General features: G+C 42.5%; 2 protein-coding genes across 5 annotated transcripts; one reads left to right on the top strand and one right to left on the bottom strand.

Moving 5' to 3' along the window:
* Positions 1-12416: 12416 nt before the first annotated feature.
* LOC130440035 (uncharacterized) lies at positions 12417-15229 on the top strand. 2 transcript variants are annotated; one of them, XM_056772823.1, is made up of 6 exons: positions 12417-12707; positions 13064-13195; positions 13280-13438; positions 13538-13675; positions 13824-13883; positions 13960-15229. In XM_056772823.1, the coding sequence occupies exons 2-6, from the start codon at positions 13117-13119 to the stop codon at positions 14214-14216; spliced, it is 693 nt and encodes a 230-aa protein (XP_056628801.1). In that variant the 5' UTR covers positions 12417-12707; positions 13064-13116; the 3' UTR covers positions 14217-15229. The 2 variants fall into 2 exon arrangements, with proteins under 2 accessions (XP_056628801.1, XP_056628800.1); XM_056772822.1 differs by lacking the exon at positions 12417-12707 and adding an exon at positions 12753-12853.
* A 124-nt stretch (positions 15230-15353) lies between these two features.
* Positions 15354-21664, bottom strand: LOC130440034 (uncharacterized). 3 transcript variants are annotated; one of them, XM_056772819.1, is made up of 12 exons: positions 21390-21664; positions 20904-21040; positions 20286-20374; positions 19775-20205; positions 19105-19139; positions 18582-18674; positions 18350-18427; positions 18118-18242; positions 17929-17987; positions 17337-17486; positions 17069-17100; positions 15354-16906 (listed from the first exon to the last, which is right to left on the bottom strand). In XM_056772819.1, exons 1-12 carry the CDS (start codon positions 21595-21597, stop codon positions 16793-16795), a joined length of 1551 nt encoding a protein of 516 aa, XP_056628797.1. In that variant the 5' UTR covers positions 21598-21664; the 3' UTR covers positions 15354-16792. The 3 variants fall into 3 exon arrangements, with proteins under 3 accessions (XP_056628797.1, XP_056628798.1, XP_056628799.1); XM_056772820.1 differs by having other exon boundaries at positions 17069-17097; XM_056772821.1 differs by having other exon boundaries at positions 21364-21430.
* Positions 21665-21866: the final 202 nt, after the last annotated feature.

The following is a 21866-nucleotide window of genomic DNA, read 5'->3' as shown; positions in this document are numbered from 1 at the left end:
TCTTGTTGTGAGTTTTCTGTTCCTGCCATGTTGTTTAGGCAATTACATCAAATTTATTGGCTCTAGATATTTTAAAGGTGTGTATATTTTCTAGAATTTCTTTGTAATTTAAAAACTATTAGATGTATGAATGTACATTTGAAGGATCATACCTTGCCCTGGCTTGCCCTGGATTTTGTTATGGCTAACGTAATTGTTTTATTTGTACGTTGCTGTCCATTTTAACAGCATCTAGGCAACAGGTGTTTGGCATTCAAAGGGTTTTATATGAAACTAGATAAGTGCCAGCCCTTTGGTATGCCAAGTTACGTGGTGGCAAGTTACGCTGCTAATCTCCTCAATGCAGGAAATAATGTTCTGCGCTCAGACAAAATATGCAGAATGATAAAATGTGTTCCAACAGAGTTGTGTATGAATCGTTTCATGATCTAATAAAAAAATGTGTGGGTCTGTGCCAGTGAGATCAAAATTAAAGTGAATCAGGAAGATAAACAGAGAGTTATTTATTAGTGTAAGGGGTGACACACCAGGAAATGTCAGATAATATTCCAATATTTTCTTTGTTTAGCACAGTTTTCAGTATTCAAGCATTACTTTATCAGAATATCTATGTATGAACTGGTGAACTTTACTTAATAATGTTTATAGCAGATCTATGTGGGAATGCTGCACAATTTTGTTACATTTATAATACTATCAGAACTCAAATTCACCAGCTCAGGAAAAGTGTTCTTAGATGATGGCAAAAAGTAATATGACCATTGTTCAGACAGCAACATTTAAAACCATGAACCAACACCAACATGCTATCATTTAAAATCTTTGCTGATTTGAAAAGTTGCAAATACATGTAAAATATTTATTGTGCCACGATTCATCTTCACCTTTTTTATTCCTTCTTCTAATCATACACATGTAACATGCCAATGTGCAGCCACTTTAGGTTAAGAGTTACCTTCAAAGTTTCTATCAAAAAGCTTCATAAAGTAGCACATTGTGAATTAGTACAAACAAATCTATACACAAATCTATACTATTGAGTTTTAAAATATTACACTTTAATGTAATAACCCACAAAAAACTGATAACAAGAAAAAGTAGAGATCTAGGGGGAAAATATACAGTAATATGATAGATAGAAAAATAGCAAAAAATCTATATCAGAAATGCTTTCCATTCCATTCCATTTTCTACCGCTTATCCGAACTACCTCGGGTCAGGGTGAGCCTGCGCCTATCTCAGGAGTCATCGGGCATCAAGGCAGGATACACCCTGGATGGAGTGCCAACCCATCGCAGGGCACACACACTCACTCATTCACTCACGCACTCACACCCTACGGACAATTTTTTCTAGAGATGCCAATCAACCTACCATGCATGTCTTTGGACCAGGGGAGGAAACCGGAGTAGCCAGAGGAAACCCCCAAGGCATGGGGAGAACATGCAAACTCCACACACACACACACAAGTCGGAAGCGGGAATCGAACCCCCAAACCCTGGAGGTGTGAGGCGAACGTGCTAACCACTAAACCACCGTGACGAACGTGAGAACGAACGTGAGGACGAACGTGAGGACGAACGTGAGGACGAACGTGAGGACGAAAAGGATGATATACAGGAGGACAGTGAATCCACTAAGAGAAAACAAGGTACTTTCCCACTGGAGAGACAAAGGAGTGATACTAAATTCTATGCGGACCATACTGCATAAACTAATTTGGGTGGTTTCCCGGACAGGGTTATACTAGTCCAAGACTAAAATAAATGTAAGAGGTATCCAAACTGAAAACAGCTTGCACTGACCTATGTTAAAATACATCAGTGCCTCTGTGCTGTCTCAAAATGCACTCAAATAACGTTTTTATGTAGGCATGTTTGTTAAAACTACTTAAATTTTCTAATTAAACTAAAGCCTAGTCCTGGTTTAAACTAATCCCAATCTGGGAAACCACCTCATTATACGTCATAAATAAGTTTTCTTTATCATTGTTTTACTTATTTTCACTCAATAATTTCTTCCTTTCCGTAGGGTGTGTGTCACCGGGTGAGGGACAAGGGGGAACTATTGTCCCGGGAAATGTTTCCGGGTGGGGCCAGTTAGAGTGTAACATCGAGCTGGTTCCGGGTGTTTCCCCATGTTTTGTGTCCGGGCGCAGCGACTGAATGCATAGATAAGCGTCAGCTGTGTGGGAGGACGGGAGAGAGCTGTGATTGGGACACGTACCCATAATGTGGATTATAAATACGGCGTGCGGACAGACGGAAAGGGAAGAGCATCGAGGGGTAGAGCATCGAGGGGTAGAGCATCGAGGGGTAGAGCATCGAGGGGTAGAGCATCGAGGGGTAGAGCATCGAGGGGTAGAGCATCGAGGGGTAGAGCATCGAGGGGTACGGAGCAGGAAGGATTGCCGTGAAGGAAAGTCTTTCTCTGCATTTTGGGGAACTTGACGGGGAAATTTACGAGGTGAAAGCAAGCGGGATGGAAGAGTGGCTGAGTATCCATATCCTCCAGGCAGCAGATACCCCATACCGTGTTGGATATACAGACCTATAAAAGGACGAGGACATCGGCTGGGACCTCGAATGGGAGCCTTATTTACTGTGAGTTTGCTGTGTACTGCAGTGCTTTGTGTGAAGTGAACACGTGTGACTCTTCGAAGTGATTTACCATGTGCACGAGTGAGGGTGTTTAATCCTGCTTCCACCCGTTGGCCCAGTGGGTAGAAAGTCTCTTACCACATTCTGTTCTATGGATTGCCACTGCCTGTTCCGAAGGAAAGTTGCTGGAAGCCGCTGTCTGCTCTGAAGGAAAGCCGCTGTGAGGAAGTTTCTTACCACATTCTGTTCTATGGATTGCCACTGCCTGTTCCGAAGGAAAGTTGCTGGAAGCCGCTGTCTGCTCTGAAGGAAAGCCGCTGTGAGGAAGTTTCTTACCACATTCTGTTCTATGGACTGCCGCTGCCTGTTCCGGAGGAAAGTTGCTGGAAGCCGCTGTCTGCTCTGAAGGAAAGCCGCTGTGAGGAAGTTTCTTACCACATTCTGTTCTATGGACTGCCGCTGCCTGTTCCGAAGGAAAGTTGCTGGAAGCCGCTGCCTGTTCTGAAGGGAAGCCGCTGCGAGAAAGTTTCTTGCCACCTTCTGACCCATTGGTCGCTGTGGCCTGCTCTGAGGAGGAACGATTGAGCCAATCCTCTGCTTCGTCACCCGCCGGATTGGGACTGAGGTGCCAGGAGCTCCCACCGCTGCTGGACAGGGGAGATCAGAGTTGGGGCTCGCCCACTACGTGTTTTAGCTATAGGGAGTTTTTACTATAATAAAACCGAACTTTTAATTACTTACCTTGTTGTCCGTCTCTGGTGTCTCTGGGTAACTCCTCGAGGTGGTCTGTCCAAGAGGGGCTCGTCCCGGCCCGTGACAAACTTGGCGTAGTCGGCAGGGTTCCACCTCGAGTTGAGCGACCGGAGACCCAGGATGGCGGACGAGGACTTGGCAGCAGTTCGGCCCCCTGTTATGCCTGTCTTTGTGGGTGCCCCTTGGGCCCAGAAGTATGGAGGACCAGGATCAGAATTGAGCTTTATGGACTGGAAGGCTCAGGTAGAGTACCTAGCGGGGCTGCAAGGGCTGAGTGCCTCGCAGAAGACTCAGTTCGTGTTGAATTCACTTGAAGGGGAGGCTAAAAGGGAAGTACAAGCTGCGCCCGAAGCGACCCGAGTTACTGCCCAAACAATCTTCGACTTCCTGGTCGGGCAGTACGGTGACGCCACCCCGGTGGCCGTCCTGAGAGCCCAGTTCTTCAATTGTAAACAAGGACCCAGGCAGACTCTGCGGGCTTTCGCCCTAAGACTACGTCAGCAGTTCGCTAAGTTGAAGGGGCGACGTGAACATGGCTTGGGGGAAGGAGAGACCTTGCTGCGGGACCAGTTCCTCTTGGGCCTCCGCGAGGGGCCAATCCGGCAGAGTTTATGCCTACAGCTTCGCCGGGACCCGGGGCTGACGTTCGAATGTCTGAGGCGAGAGGCCTTGGCCCTGGAACTGGACCATGTAGAGATAGCGGATCCTTCCTTGTGTATGACCACTAGTGGGAGTTGTGCCCCTACACCTTCGGAAGTCTCTGATTGGAAGCAGACCTTACGGACGGAGCTTATGCAGGATGTTCGAGAACAAATGACTGAGTTGTCTAGAACCCTTGTGGAGGAGTTGCGTCGGGGACGGTCCCAACCCTCAACCTTGCCCCGAGAACGTTCAGGGATGACGTCCTATCCGGCCTACTGGTTCGAGGTTCCAGTGGGACGAACAGGGACGGCCCTTCTGTAACAGCTGCGGAGAGCCTGGGCACATTAGCCGTCAGTGCGGCTCCCGCCGTGGCTCGCAAGGGGGTTTTTAGAGTCACCGGCCACTGTGGGTCAAGTGGTCGGGGCCCCTTTAATGGACCCTCCTTCATTGTTTGTTCGTAGAGCCAGTTTGGTGGGACACTGCCCGACGGTAGAGGTCCAAGTGCATGGCGTTGAGTTCTGGTGCCTGATGGATACTGGTTCCCAAGTCACCTTGTTCTCTGAAAGTCTGTCTCGAGAACTTTTTGATGCCTGTCAACTGCAGGGAATGGAAGCCCCGTGGCTCACTCTGAGAGGGGCGAATGGCCTGGATATCCCCTATGTTGGGTACTTGGTAACGGATATCAAGATTCATGGGGTCACCCTACCCCAGAAAGGGGTAGTGATTGTTCGAGACCACTGTTTAGGGGTACATCGAGCTCTTCTAGGCATGAATGTCCTTACCGACTGCTGGGAAGAAGTATTCCGTGTTAGACCAGCTCGAACGACTCCGATGGCGGAGAGGAGGGAATGGGAGCAGATTGTGGCTGACTGTGGTAGAATCCAGATGTCCAATTCCCAGGGGGACAGAGAAGATACTGGTAGAGTGGCCTGTCGTTATGCCCTTTCTGTCCCAGCAGGGAGCGAAGCGGTTGTCTGGGCCCGGTTACCTGCTCGATCGTATGGACCGGAAGATTGGGTCATGGTGGAGCCCCATTGGGACTGCCAAAGAGTGGAAGTGGCTCGAGGACTTGCGGTGGTCCGCCGAGGCCGTGTTGCTGTGAGGGTGCGGAATGTGAACCCATACCCCGTTAACCTCTACCGTCACCAGCGATTGGTCAGAGTTACCTCGGTGAGCCCTTGCCAGGTGAGGGAGGGCAGAGAAGTTCACTTCTGTCAAGTAAGCTCCACGGTGGTCGAGGTAGCCCTCGGGCGAGTAGATCCGCCGAAGGACCCTATCGGGGAGGGGAAGCCGGTACATCTCCTGGGGAAGTCGCTGCAAGTAGAGGGTCTGGAAGAGGACCAGGCAAAACAGCTCCAGGACTTCCTGGCAAAGTGGCAGCACATATTCTCAGCCCATGACGAGGACTATGGGTGTAGGGACATTGTGAAGCATCCGATTTGTACCGGCGATGCCGCGCCCAGTCGAGAGCGCTACCGCCCGGTGCCACCAACTTTGTATTCGGAGGTCCGTACCCTATTACGAGGGATGCTGGATAAGGGGGTTATCCGCGAGAGTAGCAGTCCGTGGGCCGCCCCGATCGTCCTAGTAAGGAAGAAGACTGGAGCTTGGAGATTCTGTGTGGATTATCGAAAGCTGAATCAAGTTACCAAGAAAGATGCTTTCCCCTCGCCGAGGATAGAGGATTCCCTCACCAGTTTGACACAGGCCGCGTGGTATTCCACCCTAGATCTCGCCAGCGGGTATTGGCAGGTACGGGTGGAGGAGAGGGATCGGGAGAAGACTGCTTTCACTACCCCCTTTGGACTCTTCGAATGGGATCGGATGCCGTTTGGACTGTGTAACGCCCCAGCTACATTCCAGCGGTTGATGCAGCGGTGCCTGAGCAGTCAGTTGATGGATTCTGCACTGGTGTATCTGGACGATGTGATCGTTTATTCCCCGGATTTTACCTCACACCTACGGCATCTAGAACAGGTGTTTCAAGCGATGGAGAAATATGGTCTGAAGCTACAACCAGACAAGTGCCAATTGCTCCGAAAGGAGGTGAAATTCCTGGGTCACCGTGTGAGTGCCGCTGGAGTCTCTGTGGACCCGGATAAAGTGGCGGTTGTCCAAGGTTGGGAACCACCTAAGACGGTGCGGCAAGTAAGGTCCTTTCTGGGTTTTGTTGGATACTACCGGCGTTTTATAAAGGATTTCTCCAAGACTGCCAAGCCATTAAACCAACTTCTTGCAGGTTCGGGTCGCCCTCGTGGCCGAAGCTCTCCCCCTGTCACTTGGGATTCTGAATGCGAAATAGCCTTTCAAAGGCTTAAACAGGAATTACTGCAGGCTCCCATTTTGGCCTATGCGGATTTCACCCAACCCTTCATCCTCTATACTGATGCCAGTAATACCGGGCTGGGAGCGGTGTTGGCACAACAACAACAGGGGATGGAACGGGTTATCGCTTATGCGAGCAGGAGCCTCCATCCGGCCGAGCGGAACGATTCCAATTACAGTTCCTTCAAGATCGAGCTGCTGGCCATGAAGTGGGCCGTATGTGAGAAGTTTAAAGATTACCTGTGGGGGGCACAGGTACTCGTGGTCACGGATAACAACCCGTTGGTGCACTTGCGTACGGCCAAATTGGGGGCCGTTGAACAACGATGGGTAGCTCAGCTGGCCAACTACGACTACCAGCTGCAGTATCGACCGGGCCGAGAGCATACTAACGCAGATGTATTGTCTAGACTCCCGGTGTCTGATACTGGGAGTTCCCCTCCGATGTGTTCAGCTGGGCAGGAAGAGGAGTTGATGGTAAGGGTGGTGGAGGCGGTCGGATGTCACCCGGAGGAAACTCCTGCTAGTTGGGGCTGGGACCCTCAGCGATGGAAGGAACGGCAAAGGGAGGATGGTGACCTGGTGGTGATACGGTCTTGTCTGGAGCGGGGGATTCTTCCTGGAGCAGCAGAGAGACAGACTCAGACACAGGTAGCGAGGAATCTGTTCGGACAATGGGAGCGGCTCTACCTAAACGATGGAGTGGTTTGTCGCTCCGTCCAGGACCCGGTGACCCACGAAGCTGTGCTCCAGGTGGTAGTGCCGGAAGGTCAGATTCAGCCGCTGCTACGAGCTTATCATGCCCAGTTGGGACACCAAGGGCAGGAGAGGACTATGTCCTTGTTGCGGAGATGCTTCTACTGGTCCGGGATGGAGGCGTCAGTGAATCTGTTCATCCAGGGCTGCCCCCGCTGTACGCTCTTCAAGGCCCGAAGAGAGGTGAGGGCCCCTCTGGTTCCATTGCGCCCTAAGGCCCCCTTACACATTGTGGCAATGGATTATCTGACGTTGAGCCGACCCACGGATCGTTTCCAGAATATCCTGGTGGTGACAGATCTATTCACCAAGTATGCCTGGGCGATTCCAACTCTAGACCAAACAGCGACCACTACTGTGAATGCCCTCTGGAGGGCGGTGTTTCAACCGTTCGGGTGTCCGGAAACCCTACACTCAGATCAGGGGCCAAATTTTGAGTCTAAGGTGGTGCAGGAACTGTGCCGGCTCTACGGGTGTAAGAAGACCCACACGACTCCGTACCACCCTCAGGGCAACGGAGGGTGTGAACGGTTTAATCAGACCCTGTTGAGCCTATTAGGAACTCTGGACACAGACCATCAGAGCCATTGGATCGACAGTCTTCCTGCCCTGACCCAAGCGTATAATAACAGTGTGCATAGTACTACCGGCTACGCCCCTACCTACCTGATGTTCGGGAGACATGTGCGCCTACCCACGGATTTGCTTTGGGGGACGGCTATGGTTGGAGAGGCTCTGAGTCTTACAGACTGGGCGAGTCGTCATCATCAACAACTCCATACGGCCTACCAACGAGTCACGGATCATATTGGTAGGGCGGCCGATAAAGATAAGAGGTTGTACGATCGTACGGCTCGAGAGGCTCCCCTGTTACCTGGAGAGCGGGTACTCATACGGGACAATCGGCGTAGAGGGAAGGGGAAGCTCAGTGACCGCAGGGAGGCTCAGCCGTACGTGGTGGAGCGACAACAAAGACCCCATCAGCCGGTATACACCGTCCGGCCCGAAGGGAGGGATGGTCCGGAGCGGGTGTTACATCGGAACCTACTTCGCCCTTGCCCAAATTATCCGAAGCCCACGACTGGAATTCCTGCAGTCCCGGCGTCCCCGAGGCCACCCTTGGTGGGGTGGGCGGTGGCCCCGAGAGGCCCAGAGGTGGAGGCGAGAAGAGTGAACCCCGTTTCGCCTCCTAGACGTTCACAACGGGAGACACGAGGACAACCCCCGGAGAGATTTGGAGATTGGGTTTCGGGTCCCCCGGTCTAGGGACTAGACCGAAATGGTGGGGGAGGATGTCACCGGGTGAGGGACAAGGGGGAACTATTGTCCCGGGAAATGTTTCCGGGTGGGGCCAGTTAGAGTGTAACATCGAGCTGGTTCCGGGTGTTTCCCCATGTTTTGTGTCCGGGCGCAGCGACTGAATGCATAGATAAGCGTCAGCTGTGTGGGAGGACGGGAGAGAGCTGTGATTGGGACACGTACCCATAATGTGGATTATAAATACGGCGTGCGGACAGACGGAAAGGGAAGAGCATCGGGGGTAGAGCATCGAGGGGTACGGAGCAGGAAGGATTGCCGTGAAGGAAAGTCTTTCTCTGCATTTTGGGGAACTTGACGGGGAAATTTACGAGGTGAAAGCAAGCGGGATGGAAGAGTGGCTGAGTATCCATATCCTCCAGGCAGCAGATACCCCATACCGTGTTGGATATACAGACCTATAAAAGGACGAGGACATCGGCTGGGACCTCGAATGGGAGCCTTATTTACTGTGAGTTTGCTGTGTACTGCAGTGCTTTGTGTGAAGTGAACACGTGTGACTCTTCGAAGTGATTTACCATGTGCACGAGTGAGGGTGTTTAATCCTGCTTCCACCCGTTGGCCCAGTGGGTAGAAAGTCTCTTACCACATTCTGTTCTATGGATTGCCACTGCCTGTTCCGAAGGAAAGTTGCTGGAAGCCGCTGTCTGCTCTGAAGGAAAGCCGCTGTGAGGAAGTTTCTTACCACATTCTGTTCTATGGATTGCCACTGCCTGTTCCGAAGGAAAGTTGCTGGAAGCCGCTGTCTGCTCTGAAGGAAAGCTGCTGTGAGGAAGTTTCTTACCACATTCTGTTCTATGGACTGCCGCTGCCTGTTCCGGAGGAAAGTTGCTGGAAGCCGCTGTCTGCTCTGAAGGAAAGCCGCTGTGAGGAAGTTTCTTACCACATTCTGTTCTATGGACTGCCGCTGCCTGTTCCGAAGGAAAGTTGCTGGAAGCCGCTGCCTGTTCTGAAGGGAAGCCGCTGCGAGAAAGTTTCTTGCCACCTTCTGACCCATTGGTCGCTGTGGCCTGCTCTGAGGAGGAACGATTGAGCCAATCCTCTGCTTCGTCACCCGCCGGATTGGGACTGAGGTGCCAGGAGCTCCCACCGCTGCTGGACAGGGGAGATCAGAGTTGGGGCTCGCCCACTACGTGTTTTAGCTATAGGGAGTTTTTACTATAATAAAACCGAACTTTTAATTACTTACCTTGTTGTCCGTCTGTGGTGTCTCTGGGTAACTCCTCGAGGTGGTCTGTCCGAGAGGGGCTCGTCCCGGCCCGTGACATGTGAGTGCGTGAGTGAATGAGTGAGTGAGTGTGTGTGCCCTGCGATGGGTTGGCACTCCATCCAGGGTGTATCCTGCCTTGATGCCCGATGACTCCTGAGATAGGCACAGGCTCCCCGTGACCCGAGGTAGTTCGGATAAGCGGTAGAAAATGGATTGGAATGGGAATTTCTTCCTTTACAGAATGGTATTGGCAGATTCTTATTGCCTTTGCGGTGGTTTTTGTTTTCTTTCCAAATCAGCATCCAGAGCTCTGGAAGAGAAGTCAGATTCATATCAGCCGCCACCTAAAGACTGACAACCCCACTGAGCCAGTCAGCCTGATTCTGACATCTGGTCATGGCGCCGAAAGAACGCTCGGTTGCCTGGCTCAACGCTTGGCTGAGTCCTTTTCCGGTGCTATTAATTCTTCATTCCTGACCATTGATGGAAAAAGCAAAACATCGCAAGACAATCGCAAGAAATATTCAACACATTTGCATCTTAAAGGAGGGCTCTATACTTTGGATACAAACAATTGTTTATGTTTATGAGTTGTTTGGTGTGTGCTTCTGTGTGGATTATGGCCCTCTGAATTTTTCATTTGAAATATTAAACACATGATATTGATTTATTATGAATCTAAGGGCTTTAAACATAGAAGGAAATGTTTTTTTCCCATTCAGAATGTATGTATCTAAATTATGTTTTAAAGGTAAATGAAGGTTGTTCTTAACATTTGGTTGGCCAGGGATTGCCTTTGGGAGAAGTTGAATTTGGTGTCTATGATTATTATTTGGTTAATTTTTAACAATAGAGAAAACAATAGTGCCTTAATAAATACACATTCTTCTTTCAAGTTCTGTCGAGATGTCATTAAGTAAAAAATAAATGTATCATGGTGAGAAAAGTCTTTGCATTGACCTGTAAAAGAGAAACTAACTAGAATTTATCACTGCTTCCGGGTGAAGTGACGAGGCTGAATCCAGCTTCTTATTCGCAGTTTCTTTTTGACGCTATCCGTTCCACCTTAAAAACGCGAAGCATCCGCTTTTACGGTTTCTTATTCACGCTTAGCTTAGGGACCGTCTCGCGTTTCTCTTCTTTTACGTTTTAAAAAAAAACTTTTTGTGTGTGAGTGTCTGTGTGTGTGGGCGTGTGTGTGTGTGTGTGTGTTGGCCCTTGAGATGACCGTGAACTTCACGTGGAACCTCCATCACTCACTCCCCTTACCATCCTCAATATTACTTTGATAGAACAGTTTTTAGGCAGCCTATCTCCACCATGAATATTAAACGCATTCAAAAGTACCTACATGTTTGAATGTGCAATATTCTAGTGCAGTGCATGCAATATGGTTTATGCATAATTAAGTAAATTACGTGTATATTTTTAAAAAGCATAGTATACACAGTTTTGTTATACTTTGCATATATATAATTAACTGTCCCTCTTACCTCTTATGTAAATTAATTATTTTCTTCATTGATGTATTTTATTTTTATTCTATATATGATTTTTTATTATCTATATAACACACCCTTAAAAGTTTTCGAGATGTAGCACCTCAAAATGACCCATAAGTGCAACGGTCCATTGAAGAGTATTGTGAGATATGCCAACTTCAGGGGTCAATAACTTAAAAATGCTACAGTAAAAATGTCTTCTTTTTGGATAGATGGTAGTCAAGCATACTGGGAATAACTCATATGTGAAAATTTTAACGCACCCTTAAAAGTTTTCGAGATGTAGCACCTCAAAATATACCATTGGTTCATTGAACAGTACTGTAAAATATCCCAACTTCAGGGGTCCATAACTTAAAAATGCTACAGTAAAAATGTCTGCTTTTTGGCGAGATGGTAGTCAGGAATACTGGGTATAACTCCAAAGAAAGTCGAGATATGGCACCCCAAAATGTCCCAAAAGTTTATTGGCCATCGTACTGTTTTGTGACATATGCCGATTCCCAAAATGCTACAGTAAATCTGTCTGTTTTCGTGCATGACATCAAGACAAGGTAAAACCCAGCTGTGGAACTTTTAACGCACCATCTAAGACATACCTGTACGGAAACACAGTTCTGACATTAGACATTTTCTGTACATAAAACAAGTGACAAAGTTTACATAAATCTATATACATGTAATAGATATTGTAATATAATGTGTGTATAACGCACTGGCTAAGACCAAAAAGAGTATAATAAATTGTATAAGAGCAATTGATCAGAATAAAATTCGAATAAGCTTTATTTTCCAATTGTGCACACAAAGACAAGCAACATGTTGTGGTTTCAGGAGCTCAGAATGAAAAAATTCAGTATAGACAAACAAAGGAAATGGAAATAAAATAATATATAAAATAAAATACATCAATGAAGAAAATAATTAATTTACATAAGAGGTAAGAGGGACAGTTAATTATATATATGTAAAGTATAACAAAACTGTGTATACTATGCTTTTTACAAATATACACGTAATTTACTCAATTATGCATAAACCATATTGCATGCTCTGCACTAGAATATTGCACATTCAAACATGTAGGTACTTTTGAATGTGTTTAATATTCATGGTGGAGATAGGCTGCCTAAAAACTGTTCCATCAAAGTTATATTGAGGTTCCACGTGAAGTTCACGGCCATTGAGCATGTCATGACTTAGACACCAAGCAGCCCATCCTCCGTGCACACACACACACAAGCGCGTGCACGCACGCACGCACACACACACGCCCACACACACAGACACTCACACACAAAAAGTTTTTTTTAAAACGTAAAAGAAGAGAAACGCGAGACGGTCCCTAAGCTAAGCGTGAATAAGAAACTGTTAAAGCGGATGCTTCGAGTTTTTAAGGTGGAACGGATAGCGTCAAAAAGAAACTGCGAATAAGAAGCTGGATTCAGCCTCGTGGTGAACAAAAACCTTCATCCAAGTTTCGTCTTCCGGTCTCAGCAACTACGAAACGGTAAAAGTTTTGAAACGAGTGGATTCGGGTGATTCTAATGAAGATCGGTCTAAAACCAGAAGGAGAAGCAACAGACAGTCTTCCAAAACAGGTTTGTTCGTACAATAAACCGTTTGTCTGCTGAAAATGGGCGGGACGGAAACTAAGGTTAACCGATTAGCATGTGCATTTGAGCTCAACAATTTGGGTAGTTTTCATGCGTTAAATAAATGATTGAAACATATAATCTGTGTAATTGTAAGTTTTACAAGGTTTGATTATGACCATAATTTGTATTTGTTAATATCTCTGTAGTTGAAAGTCATCGCGTAGCGTTACAACTATCTGTCATTATATAGAGCTGACATGTGAATAGTTTAACTTCTTTCTGGTTACTAACAAACTAACAAAATGCATTTGTTTATTTTTTATTTATTTATTTAATTGCTTATACATTTTCCTCTTTAGATATATATAGTGCTGATCTTAAGCCCAGACCTCCTTTAAACAGAACCCGGAAGATGTTGGTAGAGGAACCGCAATCTCGAGCAGTCAATGGCTCCAAGGAAACGAAGAGGCTTACAGAGAGAGACGATGGTGGTATGGGAAATTAACGAATATAACGTTGCTAGATATAACATGTATGTGTGTTTAGATTAATTTTCTTAAATTCAACCTATACAGAATCCCCTCCTAAGGCCCAAAAGCTTCAGCAGCCAAATGAGGCAGGGGATGGAAATGACAGGGGTGATGGAGATCAAACAGATGTGGAGATGGATGAGAATACGGATCAAAATGAAGATATGAACTCGGATGAAAAGGCTGAGCAGGACAGTTGGAAATGTAAGATCCTATTTGAGATGTTAGAATAAGTTTGGTTGTTTTGAAAGTTGACATTATATTTATATGTAAAATATATATACATATCTGTGGGGTCCTTAGCTAAGTCCGGAATAGATGACAAGCATGATGCAGATGTACAGGAAGAAAATCTACAACGCAACATGGTTTTGAGGAGCCGAAGATCCATTCATAAGACTGTGGACCCTGATGTAGAGACATCAAACTCTACATTTAGAGGTTTGTTTAAACAAATAAAGTTTACACAATAAATTATAAATGTTTCTAAATAACATTTATTTATGGTTAATCATAAATGTATATTTTTACTAATTTGTTTTTCATGTGTTAAATGCTTGTCACTCATTTTACAAAACTCTTCTTGAAGAACTGAAGAATTTTATGAAATCGCTCAACGCAAGAGCAAGTCCAGCTTCCAGCTCTAGAGGTATTTTTTTTCACCACCCGGTTATCCTCGTAATTGTTTTTCCCCCAGAAAATTCTGAAATTCTTGTTCTTTCTAGGCCGTATGTGGTACGTGTGTAAACTTCTGCAGTGGTCTCTGATACCAATAGTATTGCTGGCTTTAAGCTTGTATGCCTATCAGTCCTCTTTGCCTAAAACTAATGCGGTCAAGCAGATTATAAAGAGAAGTTCAAGATGGAGATATCTGCCCTGCAGCTACGTTTTCCAAGTCAGCGCTACGTGCTTTGGACTAGGACTGCGAAATATCTTGAGCGTCACCTGCAGACAGCCAATCCCACTGAACCAGTCAGCTTGATTCTGACCGCCGGCTTGGGGGCAAAACGGACATTGGCTTGTCTTGCACGAAGCTTAGCCACAGCATATTCCGCTTCCCTCAACAAATCCTCAATCTTAGAAATCGATGGGACTACCAAAACTACGCAAGATAGTGACCAGGTCAAACTGGAGATTGATACATCTCTAAGGAAAGCCTTTGAAGGTAATGAAACTGCAGCCGTTGTCCACAGTTTCGAAGAGCTTCCTCCTGGTTCTACGCTCATATTCTATCATTACTGTGACCACGAGAATGCAGTTTACAAGAAAGTTTTTCTGGCTTTCACTGTGAAAGTGTCAGTGGATAAAATAGACCCAGGGACCAGTCTGAGTATCGTAGAGGACATGGTATACGATCAGATAAAAGAGAAGTTTGTCTCCTCCGATAAGTCAGGTGTGTTTAATAAAATGGACGTAGACAAACTAAGTGGACTGTGGAGCAGAATCTCTCACGTCATCCTGCCCGTGTCTGCAGAGGAGATAATTGAACAGATGGGCTGTGAGGCCTGATTGAAACCTATCAGACCCCACTGGAAAGCACAAAATCTTCATCGACATTTTGTACAATTTTGAGTAAAACCTTTGTGGCATCGCGGCCACATAAATGTAAGAGAAAATTCTTATTCCAAATACGTTTTTAAAGGACAACTGTAGGATTTATTGTTATTAACATTTTATAAAAATGCTTTTGTATTTGTTGATATTTTGTTTCTGTTAATATGTGAAAACCATAGAACGCCATGTGTGATGGCAAGCACTTGATAATATTTCATCGTTGCTTTTGCTTTATTCGAAAGCATTTGAGATCCAGAATAAATCCGCTCATGAATTAGATGTACAGCATTTCCTTGTACTTGTGTTAATGATTAAACTGTTGCACTGAATTTTTGAAGGTTAACTCTTCAAATCTAAACTTGACTTTTACAGATGAAAATTTTGTTATGCTTGATAATTGTATTTTTGTGTGAAGATCAAATATAAACAACTCATTTGTTATCTTGTTGTGAGTTTAATGTTCTTGCCATATTGTTTAGCCAATTACATCAAATTTATTGGCTCTAGATATTTTAAAGGTGTGTATATTTTATAGAATTTCTTTGTAATTTAAAAACTATTAGATGTATGAATGTACAGTTGAAAGATCATACCTTGCCCTGGCTTGTCCTGGATTTTGACATGGGTAACGTAATTGTTTTTTTTGTACGTTGCTGACATTTTTAACAGCATCTAGGCAACAGGTGTTTGGCATTCAAAGGGTTTTATATGAAACTAGATAAGTGCCAGCCCTTTGGTATGCCAAGTTACGTGGTGGCAAGTTACGCTGCTAATCTCCTCAGTGCATGAAATAATGTTCTGCGCTCAGACAAAATATACAGAATGATCAAATGTTTTCCAACAGAGTTGTGTATGAATAGTTTCATGATCTAATAAAAAAAATCTGTGGGTCTGTGCCAGTGAGATTAAAATTAAAGTTAATCAGGAAGATAAACAGAGAGTTATTTATTAGTGAAAGGGGTGACACACCAGGAAATGTCAGATAATATTCCAATATTTTCTTTGTTTAGCACAGTTTTCAGTATTCAAGCATTACTTTATCAGAATATCTATGTATGAACTGGTGAACTTTACTTAATAATGTTTATAGCAGATCTATGTGGGAATGCTGCACAATTTTGTTACATTTATAATACTATCAGAACTCAAATTCACCAGCTCAGGAAAAGTGTTCTTAGATGATGGCAAAAAGTAATATGACCATTGTTCAGACAGCAACATTTAAAAGCATGAACCAACACCAACATGCTATCATTTAAAATCTTTGCTGATTTGAAAAGTTGCAAATACATGTAAAATATTTATTGTGCCGCGATTCATCTTCACCTTTTTTATTCCTTCTTCTAATCATACACATGTTACATGCCAATTTGCAGCCACTTTAGGTTAAGAGTTACCTTCAAAGTTTCTATCAAAAAGCTTCATAAAGTAGCACATTGTGAATTAGTAAAAACAAATCTATACACAAATCTATACTATTGAGTTTTAAATAATTACACTTTAATGTAATAACCTATAACTGAAAAAACTGATAACAAGAAAAAGTAGAGATCTCGGGGGAAATAGGTATATATAAAGTAATATGATAGATAGAAAAATAGCAGAAAATCTAATGCTTTCATCATACAAAAATATTTTTTCAAGAAGAGTTTCCAATACAGGACTTATGACTAGACAACTTGCATTGACATATGTAAAAATATATCTGTGCCATTGTTTTGTCTTAAAATGCACACAAATAACAATTATTTTTGAGGCATGTTTGTAACTATGCCCGGTTTCTCGGACAAGGTTTAGGACTAGTCCCAGACTAAAATGAAAGTTGGAGCTGTCTTGACAGAAAATAAATTGCCCTGACAAATCTCTTAATATGTCATTAATATGTTTTTATGTAAGGCATTTTTATAAAAGATACTCAAATAACCTAATTTAATAACCTGGCTAAAACTAATACTTGTCTATGAAACCGGGCCAAATTGTCCTGATTTAAATCCTGGTCCTGGTTTAATCTAATCTTTGTCCCAATACAATGGAGGTCACAAAGACTCCTATTATAAGTGCAATTGTAAACATTATATTAAAAACAGAGAAAAAGCTTAAAAAGATCGACTCGAGTATCTGCAAACAAAACAAATTGAAAATGTGTGATATGACATCTTATTTCGAATCCGGTGCAAGATCAAAATTGCAGTATAATATTTACATTGAGCATTTAGTAAACTGGAACTGGAATTGTTTTCTTCATAAAAATATAGGATAATAGACAAAAAGTTATCTTACCTTCCTTCTCATACCCTGATTCTGAATCCCTGCTGAGGTAAAAAAAAGCAATCAAATAAGATGAAACACATTTAACAGAAAAAATAGCTGGTGGAAGTTCACACAAAAGTATGATATAACATAGGAAAAAAGTTAAATATGACAAAGTCATAGGTTGTGAAAAAAAATGAGAGGATGACTTATCAAAAATAGTATTCTGTATACAGTCAGTAACAAGCATTAGGTGGAGGATTTTTCTTCAGAATCTAAAGGGAGTCGATGTATTTACCTCCAGTGCGTCTTCTTATCTGTTTTTTTTCTATTTGGTCACAAAAAAATGAGACCAGGTAAAGCAAGATCTCCCACATAACATAAACACCCATTAATATTGGTAGCCAGCGCCCTTGAAAACACCAAACTCCAACTAATATTGTAGCAGCTAAAATGAGAGTACAAACAGAAACAGAAGAGATGAAACAAAACAGGTAGTTGATACGAGAATTATGTTTGATAATTGTGCATTGATGCTGCTACATATTTTTAAATGTTATTATAAATGTAGTTTAAATTTACATCTACGCCTAAATGTGGAAGTAAATAAACAAAGTAAATAAAATTGCTGTAAATAAACTAAATTACAGGTTTGCAACAATAAAATACATTTTAATATATATGTATTTTTATCACATAATACTGGTTAAGTCTTTAACATGATCATCTTTGCCTAAAATATTATGGTTTTTAAAATTGTAGATAAAACTAAGTTCAACAACATATAGCTAAGCTAGAAAAAAATGTTCACTTTTCTTTTAGGGCAAGTTGTACAAACTATGAACAGAAACGGTATGCACTGATAAGGAATGTGAAAAGCATAACATTACTTGTGATGCAAGTATTTAGCAGATGAACCACTATGGCAGCACAAAGCCAACACTTCCTTCTATAATTGAAGTTCAACACACACACAGTTAAATGCAGAAATGATAAGTCAGTATTATGAGCTGATCTGAATAAAAACATATAACTTTCTGCCTAAAAAAAGCTGTATAACATTAAAAGATAACACTCACAACTCATGGCTTGGTCCACAGAAAAGGAAAATAGTGATGGTGTGAAGCAAACTTAAAACCATAGCAATCCCTGTCAGAGCAGTAAATTCAACCCTGAAACCAGCACACTGCCGCACAGAAGGGTCCTAAAACATACACAGAAAGGAGAAAAATTGTGATCACTAAATTAGGCAAAAATTATAAGATATTAATAAAATGTAAAATATATAATAGCAGAAATGCAATTTCTTACTTTTTTGGCTCTTATCAATACGAGGATGAAAGCAATAATTTTGGATGCTAATTCAAGGACAAACTGAATTTTGCCGACCTGTAAAGAGGCAGTTTTTTTTATTTGGATGAATCTAAGAGATAAGAGTCTAATGCATGTGATGACATTGTGTCAATTATAAAAACAGACTCATTACTTCAATGGCAGATATGAAAAATGTATTTGGTGCATTTAAAGACACTTAATTTCTTACATTTCTCCGAACAGATGTATTGAACTGGACAGACCATCCACCAAGAAAGCACAGACGACTGAACAATAACAGTGCTAAAACCCATCGCTGAAACTGTAGTGTGCAAAAATAAACAAAAAGACAAACAAATGCAAAGTTAAAAAAACATCATATACGTAAATTAACTAAAGCAGCTGATTTATGGACTAAAGATCGAGGTAAAATCCATCACAATCTCACAGCAATTCATAACTATTTCATGAGGTGACTGATTTGTACAATCTCAATTTGTACAATCTCCTTCATGCACTTTAGTACGATTTGTTTTCACTCCAGTGACTGTCAAATTAGGGGTAGCGCTTCAATTGAGCTTTTTTCCTTTAATCATATGTTTTTGTATGATGAACATTGTACAAATAAATATAAACTAGTCACCTTGTAAAACAGTATTGAACTCCTGTAAGGATCAGGTTTGCATAATTAAAGAATGTGGCAAGATAGCCTTGCAAGACTTAGATTTGTAAAATGCAAATAATGTTCATACCACATAATCCATAGGCACTGGACACAGTGGTGTGACTACAGGTAAAATAAAACAAAAGTTAAGTGTTAGAAACAGATAACAAATAAACACTGATATCATATTTTGTTCAGTAGATAGAACATTTATGGAGGTACAATTACACAGAGGACTTGTAATGGTTAAAGTGTAAAGATAATAAAAACGTGAACTGCAACATATACACATAAAACTGAAATATTCAAATGATGAAGCATGAACAAGAACAAATTAACATGTATATGCTTCATTTGGTCCTGAAAAACAATGCATAAGATCATTGAGTACTGAATGAACAGCATTTTAAATGCAGAGAAGTTAAAACTTGAAAGGAGAACATGTGGAGGTTCTTGTAATGAGTTCAGTTGTATCTGTTTGTGGTTGCACTGGTGTTTGCCGATTTGATATCTGCCCAGGTTTCCGTGGTTGAAATTGCTTGCCTTCGCTGTGCTTCCTGTTTTTTTGTTGTTGTTTTATTTTGTATTGTTTTGTTTGCTTGTATCTGCAGTACTATTTGTTGTGATTGCAGTGGTTCCTGCAGCTGAGATTGTAGTGGTACAGGCATTGCTGTTTACATTGGTTTCTGCACCTGTTATTTTAGTGATAACTGCATTGTTGGTTGCATTGGTTTCTGCAGCTGTGATTGTAATGGTACCTGCATTGCTGGTTGCATTGGTTTCTGAAGCTGTGATTGTAGTGGTACCTGCATTGCTGGTTGCATTGGTTTCTGAAGCTGTTATTGTAGTGGTACCTGCATTGTTGGTTGCATTGGTTTCTGCAGCTGTGATTGTAGTGGTACCTGCATTATTGGTTGCATTGGTTTCTGAAGCTGTTATTGTAGTGGTACCTGCATTATTGGTTGCATTGGTTTCTGCAGCTGTGATTGTAGTGGTACCTGCATTGGTTTCTGCAGTTGTGATTGCAGTGGTACCTAGAGTAGAGACTGTATTGTTGGTTGTGGTAGCAGCATCTGTTGTGATGGGGGTTTCTGAAGGGATTCCTTGAGTGGTTGTTTTGGGTGCTACTGTTGTAGCTTGAATCGGCTTTCTTAGCCAAAAGACCCTGTAGGTCTGTGTGACTGCAGCTCTAAACAGAAAGTCCATCAAGGTGAAAAAATTCAGTTGTTTTAATATGAATAAAACATGAAGCATGGAACTGGAAGGTACCTGAAGTGGAAGGTTCCTGGCGCAGGCACATGCCATTTTACAGTGATGGAATATTTTTCCAAGTTATTTTTGTGACTTACAGCTCTGCCCTGAAAATTCCATATAAGTAAACAGTAGTGTATTTTAATCATTGATTTACAAGAAAGTTAAATTTGTATCATTACTTTAGATAACATACTAATAATGGACATAACATCTATAGTGTTTATTAATCTGTTTCTAAACTGTAACTAACATGAACAATGAGAATTGTACTGGTACTAACATTACTTAAGATTAATTAATGCTATTAAAATATACACTGATCATTTTTAGTTCATGTTAGCCGACACATTCTGTAATGTTTGTTGGTGAACTGAAGTTTGTTTGTAATTTAGTGTTAAAATGTCATATTAGTGAACATGAACTCACTTTCTTTGTTCATCGACCCATTCTACATTTGTTGTTGTAAATGTTTTGCACTACATTTTTGTTGAGTTTTCTGTCTCACTCCAAAAATACATTGTATTGCAAAAATAAAATGGGTTATGAAAACCAAAGAATCTGAAATTTAGTGTAAAGTGTGTAAGTTTGGGTAAGTTTAGTGTAAGAAGCCATTTTTTAATTGAGAGAACTCACAGAATGTCCATTACAGTTCAGGAGGACTGCACTGCTCAGGTCAGTCAAACTGAAAGTCCCAACAGGTTCACACCCCTCACACTCAAAAGCCTCCAGCATAAAACCAATAAACGGAGATGATTTAGTCAAAAGCCTCACTGTGAAAACATGAAAGATAAACAATTTTTTGGTAGACCTTTAAAACGCACCATATCTTAAGATCTGTGTTTCTTTAATTTCCATATGTGGGAGAAAGAAACCTTTTTATTTTGTTTCTATTTCAATTTCTCTATTGGGATTTCCTTCAATAAAATACATTACATGATTTAAAAACTTTTTAATAGTCTTATGTTTTATTTATAAGTTAATGATATAGCAGCAATAACAAGAAAGAAAGAACGAAAGAAAGAAAGAAGGAAAGAAAGAAAGAAAGAAATGAACTCTTCCGAATTATTATATAATTATTTCAATGTCAATATACCATGTGAATAATCGTTGCTCAAATACCGGAAATGTTGCTTCCAACGTATGAATCACTGAAGGTTTTGCTCTCTGGGTCGACGGTAAACGGCGATTCGCTGTTTTGTTCTGGTCTGTCGTGGTTGATGTTCATTCCTTGACATTCTCCTTCCAATAAAGTTCCATCACTGTAACAGCGAATCAACTGCAACATGGCACAGCCAAATAAAAGAGAAAGAATAGTCCCAGTGTTCATTTGAAATAACAGAGCAACGCTGTGATGAGAACCTTTGAGAGCTTTGACATGATTCGCACCTTTTCACTGTTTCATATAAGCTACAAACAGAACCCGCCTTTCAATTCTTTAACCCGCCTATCAATGTGTCAATGCTTGTCTTTAGAAAGACGTCATTTAATACACGTTAACTACATCAGCGAAACTATATTGAGCCTTTTATACTATTCTAAAATATGTATTACAGGGCAGTAAGTTCGTTTTAAATAAGTCCCATTTAAAACTTGAAA

Source organism: Triplophysa dalaica, chromosome 18 (assembly GCF_015846415.1).
Source record: "Triplophysa dalaica isolate WHDGS20190420 chromosome 18, ASM1584641v1, whole genome shotgun sequence".
NCBI lineage: Eukaryota > Metazoa > Chordata > Actinopteri > Cypriniformes > Nemacheilidae > Triplophysa > Triplophysa dalaica.
Note: the sequence above shows the minus strand (reverse complement) of the source record. Positions and strands in the feature narration are given on the sequence as shown.

Excerpts from the sequence above, each read along its gene's own strand:
- LOC130440034 (XM_056772819.1), bottom strand. The coding sequence starts at position 21,597 with ATGAACACTGGGACTATTCTTTCTCTTTTATTTGGCTGTGCCATGTTG. Across the intron at positions 20,206-20,285 it reads CCAGGAACCTTCCACTTCAG|AGCTGCAGTCACACAGACCT; the intron begins GTACCTTCCAGT and ends CTTTCTGTTTAG. Across the intron at positions 18,428-18,581 it reads ATACATCTGTTCGGAGAAAT|GTCGGCAAAATTCAGTTTGT; the intron begins GTAAGAAATTAA and ends GCCTCTTTACAG.
- LOC130440035 (XM_056772822.1), top strand. The coding sequence starts at position 12,826 with ATGATTGAAACATATAATCTGTGTAATT. Across the intron at positions 12,854-13,063 it reads AACATATAATCTGTGTAATT|ATATATATAGTGCTGATCTT; the intron begins GTAAGTTTTACA and ends TTTCCTCTTTAG. Across the intron at positions 13,196-13,279 it reads TACAGAGAGAGACGATGGTG|AATCCCCTCCTAAGGCCCAA; the intron begins GTATGGGAAATT and ends CAACCTATACAG.